Raw genomic sequence first — 14,146 nt, 5'->3', positions numbered from 1 at the left:
CGCTCATTGCGGCACACAGCGGCACACTGCGCACACTGCGGCACACTGCGACACACTGCGACACACTGCGCACACTGCGGCACACAGCGGCACACTGCGCACACTGCGGAACACTGCGGCACACTGCGCACACTGCGGCACACTGCGGCACACTGCGCACACTGCGCACACTGCGGCACACTGCGGCACACTGCGACACACTGCGGCACACTGCGGCACACTGCGCACACTGCGCACACTGCGGCACACTGCGCACACTGCGCACACTGCGGCACACTGCGGCACACTGCGACACACTGCGGCACACTGCGGCACACTGCGGCACACTGCGCACACTGCGCACACTGCGCACACTGCGGCACACTGCGGCACACTGCGCACACTGCGCACACTGCGCACACTGCGGCACACTGCGCACACTGCGGCACACTGCGGCACACTGCGGCACACTGCGCACACTGCGGCACACTGCGGCACACTGCGCACACTGCGCACACTGCGCACACTGCGGCACACTGCGGCACACTGCGCACACTGCGCACACTGCGCACACTGCGGCACACTGCGGCACACTGCGGACACTGCGGCACACTGCGCACACTGCGCACACTGACATTTTAGAGGGACCCGTACTGCACAGTGCCTAGATTGGGAATACTGCAGAGTTTAGTTTTATTGCATTTATTTTATCTGAACTATTTTTATTTTAACTTTCCTAACTTATTTGGCCAGATTATTCAACAGGTATTTGATAAGCCGACTGCCCCAATATGGGTTGGGGACTTAGTAGAAGTATTGATCATGAAAATGAACCTTTGAATAAACAATGGGTGTTTGATAAATTTGAAGACACGTCAAGGCCTGTGCGTGGTAAGTTAAAAAGTTGGTTTTCCTCAATTTTGTCCTAGGTCATCTATGTTTTACTTAAGTTTAAAAAAAATCTTGCAATGCATTGGCAGTACCAACATATGCACATATTATTTACAACACTGTATTTTTTCTATTCTAATCTTAGTATATCATGTTTAGAAATGGTTGCTACATCTGAAGAGATGGACAAAGCTGCACTACGAAGAGAAGAAAGAGATTATTGTGCCCACATGTTCATGGATATAATGAAGTGTCGAAGAGAATGGTTTCCAGAGCTCTACAATTGTCGACCTTTGATTGAGAAGTATCAGCACTGTACAGTGAATGAGTGAGCATGTTTTCCAATATATATAAATATCTACAGTTTTTTCATTTTTTTTAACAAATCTTTAACGAAAACCATATTGCGTTCAATATTACTAAATAATACTAAACCTTATTTGTATTTAGCATCAAGCATCGCATGTTGGAATATGAGAGAACAAAGCGGTTAATGGCAAGAGAAAAGCAAAGACTAGCTTTGGAAGCAAATTAAGTGTTTTCCATATATATTGGTATTTTTTATTTGTCATTTGCAACTAGCACCGAAAATTTACTGTTTTCATCTCAATACAAACCTTATAGTTCAATACATGTGTTGCTTTTGAATTAGATGAATGAAGAGCATACCCAAAGTAAATAATATTGTACGTAATTTTATAGTTGGTAACAGGGCTTTGCATAAGTTTGTTTCAACCTGCATAGCTTCTGGTGCAAGCACCTATTTGTAAGAGCTATTTCAAAACTAGCACCTATTTGTAAGAGCTATTTCAAAACTATCTCCTATGACATAGTGACCACTGGGTTGTAGCAATTGCCGCTAAGGGTCTTGCTCAAAGACACATAACGCCCACAATGGTAGCAGTGAAGAGCCTGTTAAGAGACAAGTTTACGGTTAGAGGCGCTAATCAACTGCGTCGCATTTCCTTGCACAAAACTTTTTGAAATGTTGGGTGTATTTCAATGTCACAGTGCATGTTGGCACCGGTAAGTTATTAGGAATAAATAAGAATGAAACAGCAGCTCAAATGTTCACATGAAAAGCAAGAAGAAATTTAAGACTTTGCTGCATGCATTGGGCATTCGGGTGGTATATCAGAATCATTGTGAGTCACTGTTTTCATATTTGGCTTGTTTGTTGCATCAGACCCTTCATGATACACACGACTGTCACCACCAGCTTTATATGAGCTTGTCCAACGCATCAGTGTTGCTTTGCTTCTGTCATAAAATGCTCCAAACGAGTCTAGAGCTGGTCTCACATCCTGCATGAACAAAATACAGTCAAAAATTATGACTCATATTTTTGTAGAATCAACATGTTTGTGAAGCCTTGCTTTTTTTTAAAACTAACAAACCAGTAAGGTGAATTGATAAGTATCAGGGTCCACGACTCCACCATCATAATAATCGATTATATATCGAACTTGTTTCCCACATCGATCAACAATCCAATCGTGACGATCAAATGGTAACTCGTATCTAAGCACGACATAATACAAAGGTTAGACTCAAATACAGTATACGGGCATATGGCCAATAACAATACAATACTCTCGTACATTTCCTTAATGTATTAATGAAATTAGACATGTAACCATTCTTTATGTTCATTTAGGAAAATATAAGAATATTTTTAGAGAAAAAAAACTAGATTGATTGTGTTAATTAATAAAATAGCAAAGTATTTAAGGAACATAATAAATAAAATTCTTACCCCATCCAACTTCTAAGTCTTGCTCGAGGTGAAAAATCGGTTGCTTTTCCACCAAATTTGACTAGTTTTGGACCACATGGACATTCCCTGTGATAAAATAATATGTTTAATCTGTATATTCATTAAAATAAGCTGTATAATCATGAAAAAAAACATAATTTTGCCATTTTTTTTATAATTTAAAATAAGTAGACTAACAGAAATAAGTTTCCTTTGCAGTATGAATAAATATGCCATTTTTATTAGAATTTAAAATAAGTAGACAAACACAAATAAGTGTCTTACTTAGCATGAAATGCTTCCCACTTCAGCACTTCCTGCCATGCTTGTTCATTATTTGCATTATGAATGGATATGATGTGCGCCATATCAGTTTGTTGAGGTTCATCCTCCTTCCACCTCCAGCTGTTTAAAAGCAGTTATATGTAACTTAATTTAAGAAAATTAACTTTTTATTATGGCAGAACTAACAAAATCGTTTGAAAGTATAAATTCATGTGGAGATTATGTTTACTTTGATTTTATCTGAATATATTTAGGCCTTCATGTTTTAAAATATGATAAAATACTAGAGTGGGCTACCATGGAATTCCTGCACTGCATCATAAAACAGCACAACCAATAGGAGGAAAATTGTTTCAAAATATCGTGTGCATGACAGTCTCACTGTGTGCTTTCTTTGATCCCAAACAATGTCACCTGTGTAAAACACACTTACCCTTTTCTCAGCATGGCATTCCAGAACATTTGCTGTGAAGGGTAAACCCATGTTTCCCCATCCGGTGCATTGCCTTTTGGAATACTAGACACCACACGTGTTGTGTCAAGTGGGAAAGGCTGGTCAGGAGAAGGTCTTTGATTTGGTGGTGGCATCTACGTTGAAGGAGTTTTATGTGGGGTTATTTTATTATTGTTTGGGCTTATTTCATAAAAAAATGAAAAAGTTTACATGTTGCAGTTTTCCTGTTAACAAAGCTAATAATTCATATTAAAGATTTCGAAACAAATGACAGTAATTGGCATTTTTCCTTTGTACCATATTGGTTGGATCAATTTTATCCTGCATCGGACACTGTTGTCCCCCAGTTTCACTTTGAGACATAGGACATTCACTGGGGTAGCTTGGTACAGTGCTTGGTGCTGGAGCTGTAAAATATAGTGGGGAAATTGTCAAAAACCATTAAAATACTTATCATTTAATTTTTCTTGGTTATTATTTTCTTTGTTTATTGTTTGAAAACTATACACTAGCAATAAAATTTATCAGTAATTAGAAAAAGCAACTTAGAATACCTTGTGGAGTTTTGTCAGTGGATGCAGAATTTCCCATGACTTGTTGCAGATATTTCAATATAGTTTTATAACAAAGAAATAACAAAATAAGCTTATATAAATCTGTTAAAATTAAAGAACAAAATTACTAGAATAAAATCCAAAAACCTTTCACACGCAATTCTAGTGTAACCGAAATATTCTATACAGTAGGCCTATACGGTTATTTCATATTTAAAAAAAAGTATAATGCATGTGTACAATGCTGGTAAGAGCTATTGATCACCCTCGAACAGTGACATTAAAGATTGACTACACATAGTTCGCCTGTCGTACCGTGCAGTACAAAACGTACTATACGCACTTTAAAGAAAAAATAAAATCCCCTAAGTTTGGAAAAGTCGTCGATAGAAATGGTACGTACAAATTGCAAACCAAAAGCAGATTTTACATTACTAAACTATTCTTTGTCCACCCATGGTTTCTAAGGTTGAGTAAAGAAGTCACTGCTCGTAATATGCGAAGGAACTTCAATTATCCTTGCACACAAGATTAGATAGGTCATTATTAAAAACACAAAAGTGTACACGCAAGCGATCGACAGACGACAGTGCTTATAGTCGCTTAGAAGCCTACATGTTTGGAAAAACGGAGTTTGAAGTTGGCTAAAACAAGAATGCTGGGGTTTAAGTTAAGCAAACACCTTTAGTTTTAACTGAGATGTGTTTCTTGTAACGAGATGCAACTACAGACAAGAGTCCTATATGAGCATGCAAAGCAGCGTGTTTCAAACCTAAACTTCTTCAGCTTAACTGTGTATTTGTGTAAAAAGCGTAGCAATAATTTTATTACTTTCTATTTAGTATCCATACTTGGCAGGATAATACAGGTTTTACATGCCCAGCGTGGAAGTTTAGATACGATCAATGCTCCAAAGAGTTTAAACCAATTCCATACATTTCATTTATTAGGTTTTAACAATCAATGTATGAATATAGAGTTTATATATATTTTATACGCATACAGAAAGCAAAAAATAAGAAACGTTTGTTTAAGGCCAATATAAGAAAAACATAAGCATGTCTCATTTATTCTGCTTTGACTCGTTGTTGTTCTTTGTCTGATGGTAAGTTCTTCGTAGACTTCTTACTGTAGTTTTGTATCCAAAAGTTCGTGAACAAAACGAAAAAAGAGCAGCCTGAAAAGAGTAATTATAGCTTAGAAGTCGGCATAATAAAAAACTCAACTCAACAACTTACAATAAGCAAGAACGATATACTTCAAGATTGGCGGATACTCGCAGTTTTGGAACAGCAGAATGTTCATAATGTGAGTAAAGATAATCACAAACTGAATCTGGTTAAAAAGAAAACATATAATATAGTATACGATTTGGGGGAGAGTGGACACCTTTTCCTTCGATTTTTTCGTCCGATTTGGTAGCAAACAAAAAGATTTAACAAATTATAAAACCGTATCCCCAGGACTCCCATGCACCGTTGTTAATTGTTTAAAATACGATCACGATATTAATATATATATAGTAGGGTGGGGGAGGATTGGACACCTTTGTATTCTATTTTCTCGTCCCATATGACAGTAACCAAAGAACAATCAAAGAATTATAAAAACGTAAAACAAGATCAGGATATTTGGATATTCAGTGCCAAAGGTGTCCCATCTCCCCCCACCCTACTGTATATTGTGGTAAAGGTGTCCATAGCTCACCAATTGAATAGCAGTTACGTATTTCTTCCACCAAATATATTTTCTGTATGTCGGACCCAATGCAGCCATTCCATAATAGAAATACATGATGACATGAACAAAGGAATTCAAAGGAGCATGAAATGTCCCAAGGCCACCTGAATATAAGTTCCTTCTTTATTTATCAGGAATTAAGGAATCGTATAAAAGCACAGATATATAGTACGGTGGGGCAAGATGGGTTACCGTTAATACCAGCAAAGAAGCTGTCTGTATATTTCTCTATATTCAGTTGGGCAAAAATATTGGGCTCTGCTAAAACGGAATTTAAAGGTATGTATAAACATCTTTAACGATTCCCGTTTAAATTTTGATATTGTAATGTAATAAAGTGAAATGGCCGATATAGACAGGCGCGCTTTGATTCGTTTAGTAATTATAGTAAAAATGCATGTAAACACAATATTGTATATAATTGACGAACCTGCAGCGAACTTAACTCCGTACCACCATGTGTATGCCATTATCGTATGGTGGAACACATGTAGAAATGTAATCTGTTGCGTCTTCTTGCGCGCAATGAAAAAATACTGCATACAAAATAAAAACGTCGTGAGTGATTAATAAATAGGACAATATATTTTATGCTATTTAAAATACATATGGCGCTGTTATAAGCGCAATTACAATCGGGTTGTTTAACGTATAGGCGGAGTTTTAAACAACTAACAACGGTTCATGGGAGTCGTGATCACTGCAGAATGGGACGAGACAATAGAAGGAAAAGGTGTCCCATCCTTCCCAACCCTACTACATCTTAAAATTTTGAGTACGACGATACAAAAAAATATTATTTTGATAATAATATTCAGACATGCTGGCTTTTCCCAGTAATCTGTCATTCTCAAACATGCAGATACATACAAATGAAATCTATTCTTACCGTATCTAAAAACTCGACGTGTTTAGATAACCAATACACGTAGCAAACACGGAGCATTCGTAGACCTTTGGGTGACGTACTGTAGTCGACTTTCTGACACGTTAATGAATAGCCAGTTGCCCAACCGGCAGCCAAAAACTGTAAAAAATAAGGTATAAGTTTCATCATAAAAATAAATGCAAGATTGAATTTAACTTGTTTTATTTTGTAAGTGATTATGAAAGATTCTTTTTATTTTTGGGTTATATGGCAGACAACTTAGACAACCCATAAGGATTCACTGTATTCGAGCAATTGCGGTGTAAGTGTCTTGCCCAAAACACTCAAGCCTTTAATGGTAGGGGCGTTAAGCATTCACCCGGTCACCGATGGGTTAAATAATATAGCCCCATTTGATTTTGATAGTCATAATATACATTTCTCTCACCTCGTATACCATCCATGCCGAAACAACAACCATGGTAAGATTATAAACAACTATAGCTTTTCGTAGATCGAAAGCTTTCCTATTTTTCATGTACCGCGGCCCGGCAAAAATAACAATAAATAGATACAGAAGTGTGCTGCACACGTTGAAGGCATGAGACTCGATCAGTGGGTAGGCCAGGGACCTCGGATCTGCGTGATAGAAACAGTACGGTTTAAAACAATCTAAAAATATACACATTCAACATTATACACATATTAGCTTATAAATCATTTGATTTAATTTAAAAAAAATATATTTTCGGTGAATGCAAAATTAGTAAGATATAAAATACAAATGCAGAAGTTGTAACCCTTACAAATACTATTTTTTTGGTTTATAACTTTGTTTTTTTTGTTAATAAAATTAAGTTTACCGGGTCTATACATTGTCTCATTGTAAGCCTCAATTGCTTGAATTGCTAACGCAGCCATCTTATACTACGACGTATGCCTCTGATATGAGACTTCTGTTTGCGACCGCAGCTTTTATAACGAAACTTGGTCCACTTCAAATGCGGTTCTGGGAAACCTTTTCAAGGTTCTTTCAAATTTCGACCTTCGTGCGTGCGTCACATGTAGGAACTTTGGTAGGCAAACATATTTGCTGCAATTTGCTAACCTTGAGCGCGCAGCAGCATCGCTGCAGAGTTTTGAAGTTGTAACCTTTGGCGGACATAGCCCAATATTAAGCACCAACTAATACCAAAGCTTTGGTGCCACAATTTTTTTTATTATTTTGCCAAAGTTTTAACAATATATAGTAGGATGAGGGAAGATGGGACACCGTTTTATTAAATTGTCTCGTCCCATTTCATAGGAAATAAAGAACATTCACAAAATTATAACACCATCCTTGAGGATAGTCGTGATCACGACTTTTATAGACCGTTATTGGTTGTTTAAATTCATGACATTTGGATATTATTACGTGACTTTGTACATGATGCTACAACAATAAAACGGGTGAACGATTCACGTTTTTTGTATCGCTGTTATAATTGGGCTATTTTTTGTGCAGTTTTAAGAGGTAATTCAAAATATGTTTATTTTTGTACGTTTTCAACAATTGATACACAGTTTTATTGGTATTAAGACTTTGAACCTAGACCAAGGTCAAGCTACGTACGTTACTCAAGGCTAACCTATAAATGTAAATATTGGTCAATATATTAGTCGAATTCATCATAGCTGTACACGCCGGGGTTACTTAAACAGAGTCGTCCAATGCGCGTTTTATAAACTCAATCATTCTAATTTTTGTTGTTAGGTCAACTAAGTTCCGATACGTTTTTACTGTGGGATCTTTTTAGATGATGTAACATATGCCTAAAAAAATCAAAACCATTGTAAGGACCAACGGCGTTAACGCAGCGTCGTATCAATCATGAAAGAAATTTTATTTCAAGCAATATATCAACATGATTGAAACAGGAAAATAACAGAATAAATTTTTATCAAAATTGTGCGATCTGAACTTTGGTTTCAAATTCACCCAACATCAAACAACATTTTTCAAAAGACCAAACCGCTAAACTGACAGATTTTCTAATTTAAAACGCCGAAATGCAATTCGTCTTTTCGGTATTGTTGCGGCGGTGTCTGTCCTTGAAATATCCATTAGTGAGGGCGATTTCGGTAATCCCTCTCTGGGTTTTACATTCCGGGGGCGTGTCTGATGGCCGCATTGTTTGATCACAGTGATTATGTTATACAATCCATCGGAAGATAAACATATGCTTTATAACGTCACAATACAAGATAAGAAGATAAGAGACGAAAGCAGGACATGCAGGCTTTGATGAAATGTGGAACCTAGAAAAATATTGAGAAAATATATAACAACAAAAAATGTGAAACATATAATTTAGTAGGGCGCAACCTATTATATTACAAATAATTACCAACATTTTGGTTCTATAATACTTTGGAGCAATTAAGATGGATAGCGTTAAAACTCAGTATTCCAAATTATACCTGGTTGTTTTGGGGTCGTTTTTACGACATACGGCTAAAAATTCTTTAAAGTTTATCAATAAATGAGACGGCGGTAAAAGAGAATGACAACATGTATCCTGCCTAAACCAAAAAAAAGTTCTATATACTTTCACTACTTTTAGGCACTCTATTAAACCTTATAATGTGACTAAAACGTCTTATTACGCCTTTTATAGCTAATAAGAAAACTATAGATTTTAGATGAACACCTGTTTCATTGCGAGTAAAAATCTTAACTCTATACGTTTGAGTAATAGGCCCATTCTTGCCTAATAAATTCTATGACCCATGGCCCGCAACGCCACGAAACCTCACCCAAATAGAGTACAAACTGTATATGTATCGGTTTTGAAAATCGAGACTCTAATAATAACTTTACCTGTCCCTCTACCGGTTGTATTATTTGGTGCTGTGCTTCTCCGTGGTGGTCGATTAATAATTGGGCGAACCTTCCTTCGATTTGGCGTTTCTACAAGTAAAGAGTTTTGCATATTATGTTCCTAAATTATTGTGTCTTTACCGGGCAAATGAGGAACATCTAAAAACCGAGCATCATTTTTGCCAATTCGGCGCTAGAAAAAAAACTGCCAAAATGGGAAATTTCTGTTAACAGATTATTTATTTTTGTCAAATACCTGGTTCTTGCTTTTCGTATATATCATTAGATTTCTTGATGTTAGGTATTGACGTCATTGCAAGGTTAATGACGTCACTTATTACAGACCTGTTATAAGATGACGTAGGTGCGACATCCGCGAATGTTGTTGCTATTGTAGTAGCTGTCACGTAAGGTACATGGATGTATAAGAGCATCAAAAACTTTCATATATTTGCTTTATAGTATGTTGTAGTATACCTTTCATTCTATTTTCTCGTCCCAATTGAAAGTAAACAAAGAAAATTTAAAGAATTATAAAACTGTATCCTTACAACTCTCATAGACCGTTGTTATTTGTTTTAAAATTATCAGAATGTTCGGGTATTATGTGCTAAAGGTATCCCATCTTACCCCACAATATAACCCATCTCGTGCACCGACCAGCACTATATAATTGATGATGCGGCATTAAGTTAAACTAAACAATGCTATAAGCATTATGCATAATTTATTACTTTAATAATCACCTTCTCCACACTTCATATTAGTCACGGGGGCCTCTTCGATTTTCCAGTGCTGGTACAAATTAACTCCCTCTTTATAACGGTTAGGACTATTACTTGCTCTGCACTGATATACGCCTTCGTCGCCTGGCTGCGCATCCTTGATTATCAAGGTACTTTTGACCACTGTGAACACCTAAGAAATTTTTTTTTTTTGTGTAGGTGTAACGTAAGTTTAGTAGGATGGTGATCAAATTATCTTAGAATTAAAAATATTTTTTTTATTTTATCTTTTCGTCTCATTTGGTAATAAACAAAGAATATTTACAGGATTATATAACCGCAACCCCGCGACTCTAAAAGAGCATTGTCAAATGTTAAAAATCATGATCAGAAAAGATGGGGTACAGTTGCTAACGGTATTCTGTCTTATACCCCACAGGCCTACAGTTACTATGATATCACCAAAATTACCTCCACTAATATTTTTACTCTTTCTTCTCTGTCCAGTCGGTGTATTTTTCGTGATTGTGACGTCATAGACTCCTGTTGTTCCTTAAACCACCATTCAATGTCTGGCGTGGGTCGTGTTATCTGTTGTGTTACAAGTTATTTCATAATTTACGGTGTTTTAGCAGGTTTTTGAACACAAAATAAAGACCACCAGAAAAACTGCGATTTTATCCCCAAAAACAAACAAAAAAGTGTTTTAAGTTGGACGTCAAATCACTATATTTTTATTAGGGTTTCTATACCTTTGGTTCGTCACGTGATCGAGCCATACACGTCACTCGTATCTCCTTGCCGCAATCAGCCCCAATGACGTCATCAGGACGTTGGATGATCTCAGCAGAGTGGTGACGTGCTATGGGAATGTAGATTAATGTGATTCAAGTGGTTATTAAAAGGACAGGGGAGTCACCGCCACGTAATCCCACATGTTGTTTTTTGCCAAACAACATACAATGGAAGAATATATGATAGAAGTTACTGGTTACCTATGTGTTTACCTTATCTACTGTTCTACAGCAGTTAATCGAAACCACGTTTCGAAATTTACAGCATAAATTATTTAACTCATAAATTTTCTTGCCTAAATGGAATGCCCAGTTAAGACCATGTGGCAGCTATAAAAATGTTTTGCTTTGGGATTTGCATCGTGGAGTACTTTCTTTCAAAACAGCCACCGCTTACAATCCTTGCTATAATATGATTAAAATCTGAGTAAACTTTGAGACTCAAAAGAGATATTATGTGCTAAAGGTGCTAAAAGTGTTATGATCTCTGGAAGTTAAGCGCATATGACCACACTTTTTCTGACTGCTGTTTTGCGGAGAAAAGCTTGTGGTTGACATATTTTGCGTGTCCACATATTAAACATGCATCATGTCTACATAATTTAGTACAGCGTAACACCATGCAAACTTTTTGAATGTACCCGTGACTTGTTTGTAATGCAAAACAAGCGTATATACAAGACTGAGTGTTGATGTACAATGACGATAAATGCGGTGAGATTAATATTGTATGTGATAACAAGGCGATGATATCTTGAAAACTTTTGGCCGCAGAAAAGTAGAATAAAACGCAAGGTTGGCATGTTGTTATAGCTTTAATTAAAATACACTTTTTTCCTCCTGGGGTAAGATGAAATATGGTAAGGTGGGAAAAGATGGGACACCTTTAGCACATAGTATTTTAATATCCTGATCTTGTTTTAAACAATTAACAACTGTATACAGGAGTCGTGAGGGTATACGGTTTAATAATTCTTTGAATATTCTTTGTTTACTGCCAAATGGGACGAGAAAACAGAATGAATAGGTATCCCATCTTCCCCCATCCTATTTACCAATAAAACCCATATTTCCTAATTGTGTTTTTTAACTTTCACCAACCCTCTTTTATAGTCGCGGGGTTACGGTTATATAACTCTGCTTGTACATATTCTTTGTTTACCACCAAATAGGACAAGAAAAAAGAATGAAAATGTCCCAATATTTATTCGGATTTCCAATGGTACATATATATTGGATTATTTATTGAGAATTGATTGTTTGTTATTGTATTGGTTCACTAACCCACACAAATACCACCAATCGTTTAATGGAACTCGAAAGTCATTAACCTTTGAAGAAATTATAATTTTCTTTTAATACTTAAGAATAGAAACTCAAACGTAATGATCAAAGTATTAAATATGAACTCCTAATACCCAGGTCCTACGTCAGCAAATGCATTAGTGCAACGTCGATAATTCAAGTCTGCCATAATAAGTACATCATACGCGTCACTGCACTAATAACATATATATGTCTGTTGAGTTTAAACGCACTTAAAATGCCTGAACGAATTTATTTAAAAATAAAGGCATAATAGTTGAGGACATCGGAAATAATTATACTCTGACAGTATTTCGTTTTCATGTAAAATCCTTTAAATCGTTCATCATTGTTTTTCTTGAACAAAATCGTCTTTCTTTTTAATGGTTCAGGCGTCCACACGTAAGTGGATAAAAGGGAATAATCTTTCCGCTACAAGATTTGATTATACAGTCTCTAACAAAAAGATTTATTATGTTTATTCGACATGAAATTCTATTGTTACATTCGACCTAAAAAGTCAATTCCTTGTGTGTTTTAATTTAATTATTTTTAAGTGTTGTCAATTGATAAAGGGAGGATAGTGCACATTCATGGTATATCACCCAAAATCGACACGTAGTTTGAAGTAGGAAGCAATATGTGCTTAAGTGTCCCACATCCCCCCCTCTAATATAAAAATTTGTATGCCCTGCTAAATATTGGCATATATATATAAACTCGCAGTTTAACCGTTTATATCTTAAAATTGTATCTGTATTTGAAGAAGCCTTTATATATTTAGTCTACTTCAAAAGTGTTTATATTAAACTCCAATAATTGTTTTTGTTTTAAACCGCATTGTTTTACAATACCCGAAACTCGATAATCTTCAAACTAAACGTAGTCGGAATCTATACTGTTACCTTGGTTTCGCGGAGTATATAAATTCATACCATTAAATCACAAACTTACCTTCACCACGGTTCAAAGCAACATGCACGAATGCAAGAATTCGAACAAGTGAGTATAATTCCATTTCGTTTTGAACTCTATTGTTGAATCCAAAATACAATACCACAGTATACAAGATATATATTATAAACGAATAGCCTATATAGAAAGTCTAAAAGTTGAAAATATATAGATAATGCCCTATTTGGCGATATCGCTACCGAAATACAAGATATACAGGGGTTATGCTATAAGAAGCCTATATAATATGGTGGAGGAAGATGGGACACCTTTTTATTCTCTTTACTCGTTGCATTTGATAGTAAACAAAGAACTTTTAATGTATTATTAAACCGTATCCTCACGACTTTCATAGACAGTTGTAAATTGTTTAAAACACCATTAAGATATTTGGATATTATGTGCTAAAGGTGCCCCTTCTTCTTTCATCCTACTATGTGTATTTTACAACATTACGTTAATTTAAATATTTAACTTAAAAAAAACATCCATTAACACGTCTACTGGTTCATAGCCTTGCATATATTCCACGCCTGCTACTGTCTAACTGGTGCATATTCACTTTGGCGGATGAATATAAGATAATAAAAAGAAGTTTACCTATACACGGAATTGGCCTCACCTATATCTTAGAATCAATCCTTTTGGGCTCGCTGTCTCGTGTTCTAAACATATAAGCAGTACCTAAAAAGACGCTATCCAATTAAAAATTCAGGATGCGCCTGTTCTTCGTCACAACCAGCTGTTCACGTCTATTGGGTGGCGGATAATTGACTTTGCTGTTTCGCTTCGCTGTTGTTTTGACCATTTGCAAAAATCTTTTCGTCGGCAAGAATAATAAAATGCAGACTGCAAATATGGCGTCCGGACTTATTGGCCGCAAATGACGTCGTTTACATCTGCCATGGTCGATAAGGTGCACAGTCAGATCAATACGACTTCGAATATATAGCCTACCTTTTACATCGCATTTCTTTG

The 14,146-nt window shown here is 36.3% G+C and overlaps 4 protein-coding genes across 6 annotated transcripts; 1 reads left to right on the top strand and 3 right to left on the bottom strand.

Annotated features, from left to right (window-relative positions):
* The first annotated feature begins 689 nt into the window (after positions 1 to 689).
* Positions 690 to 1,499, top strand: LOC100183394 (NADH dehydrogenase [ubiquinone] 1 beta subcomplex subunit 7-like). Its single transcript, XM_002123532.5, has 3 exons — positions 690 to 870; positions 1,030 to 1,198; positions 1,321 to 1,499. Exons 1-3 carry the CDS (start codon positions 771 to 773, stop codon positions 1,403 to 1,405), a joined length of 354 nt encoding a protein of 117 aa, XP_002123568.1. The 5' UTR covers positions 690 to 770; the 3' UTR covers positions 1,406 to 1,499.
* Positions 1,500 to 1,847: 348 nt separating this feature from the next.
* On the bottom strand, positions 1,848 to 4,036 carry LOC100181858 (cytochrome c-type heme lyase). The gene is made up of 7 exons (XM_002128148.5): positions 3,920 to 4,036; positions 3,663 to 3,772; positions 3,345 to 3,499; positions 2,912 to 3,031; positions 2,627 to 2,713; positions 2,268 to 2,391; positions 1,848 to 2,174 (listed from the first exon to the last, which is right to left on the bottom strand). The coding sequence occupies exons 1-7, from the start codon at positions 3,954 to 3,956 to the stop codon at positions 1,965 to 1,967; spliced, it is 843 nt and encodes a 280-aa protein (XP_002128184.1). The 5' UTR covers positions 3,957 to 4,036; the 3' UTR covers positions 1,848 to 1,964.
* A 944-nt stretch (positions 4,037 to 4,980) lies between these two features.
* LOC100184237 (elongation of very long chain fatty acids protein 7-like) lies at positions 4,981 to 7,491 on the bottom strand. The gene is made up of 7 exons (XM_002122879.3): positions 7,391 to 7,491; positions 6,976 to 7,166; positions 6,549 to 6,686; positions 6,090 to 6,195; positions 5,627 to 5,763; positions 5,158 to 5,254; positions 4,981 to 5,096 (listed from the first exon to the last, which is right to left on the bottom strand). Exons 1-7 carry the CDS (start codon positions 7,446 to 7,448, stop codon positions 4,987 to 4,989), a joined length of 837 nt encoding a protein of 278 aa, XP_002122915.1. The 5' UTR covers positions 7,449 to 7,491; the 3' UTR covers positions 4,981 to 4,986.
* Positions 7,492 to 8,391: 900 nt separating this feature from the next.
* LOC100186625 lies at positions 8,392 to 13,315 on the bottom strand. Of its 3 annotated transcripts, none has more exons than XM_018811886.2 (7): positions 13,169 to 13,315; positions 10,868 to 10,977; positions 10,587 to 10,706; positions 10,137 to 10,308; positions 9,647 to 9,790; positions 9,391 to 9,480; positions 8,392 to 8,828 (listed from the first exon to the last, which is right to left on the bottom strand). In XM_018811886.2, exons 1-7 carry the CDS (start codon positions 13,230 to 13,232, stop codon positions 8,755 to 8,757), a joined length of 774 nt encoding a protein of 257 aa, XP_018667431.1. In that variant the 5' UTR covers positions 13,233 to 13,315; the 3' UTR covers positions 8,392 to 8,754. The 3 variants fall into 3 exon arrangements, 2 of the variants coding, with proteins under 2 accessions (XP_018667431.1, XP_002127860.1); XR_001974723.2 differs by having other exon boundaries at positions 8,395 to 8,828; positions 9,736 to 9,790; XM_002127824.3 differs by lacking the exon at positions 9,647 to 9,790.
* Positions 13,316 to 14,146: the final 831 nt, after the last annotated feature.

The sequence above is a fragment of the Ciona intestinalis genome, chromosome 5 (assembly GCF_000224145.3).
Source record: "Ciona intestinalis chromosome 5, KH, whole genome shotgun sequence".
Classification (NCBI taxonomy): domain Eukaryota; kingdom Metazoa; phylum Chordata; class Ascidiacea; order Phlebobranchia; family Cionidae; genus Ciona; species Ciona intestinalis.
Note: the sequence above shows the minus strand (reverse complement) of the source record. Positions and strands in the feature narration are given on the sequence as shown.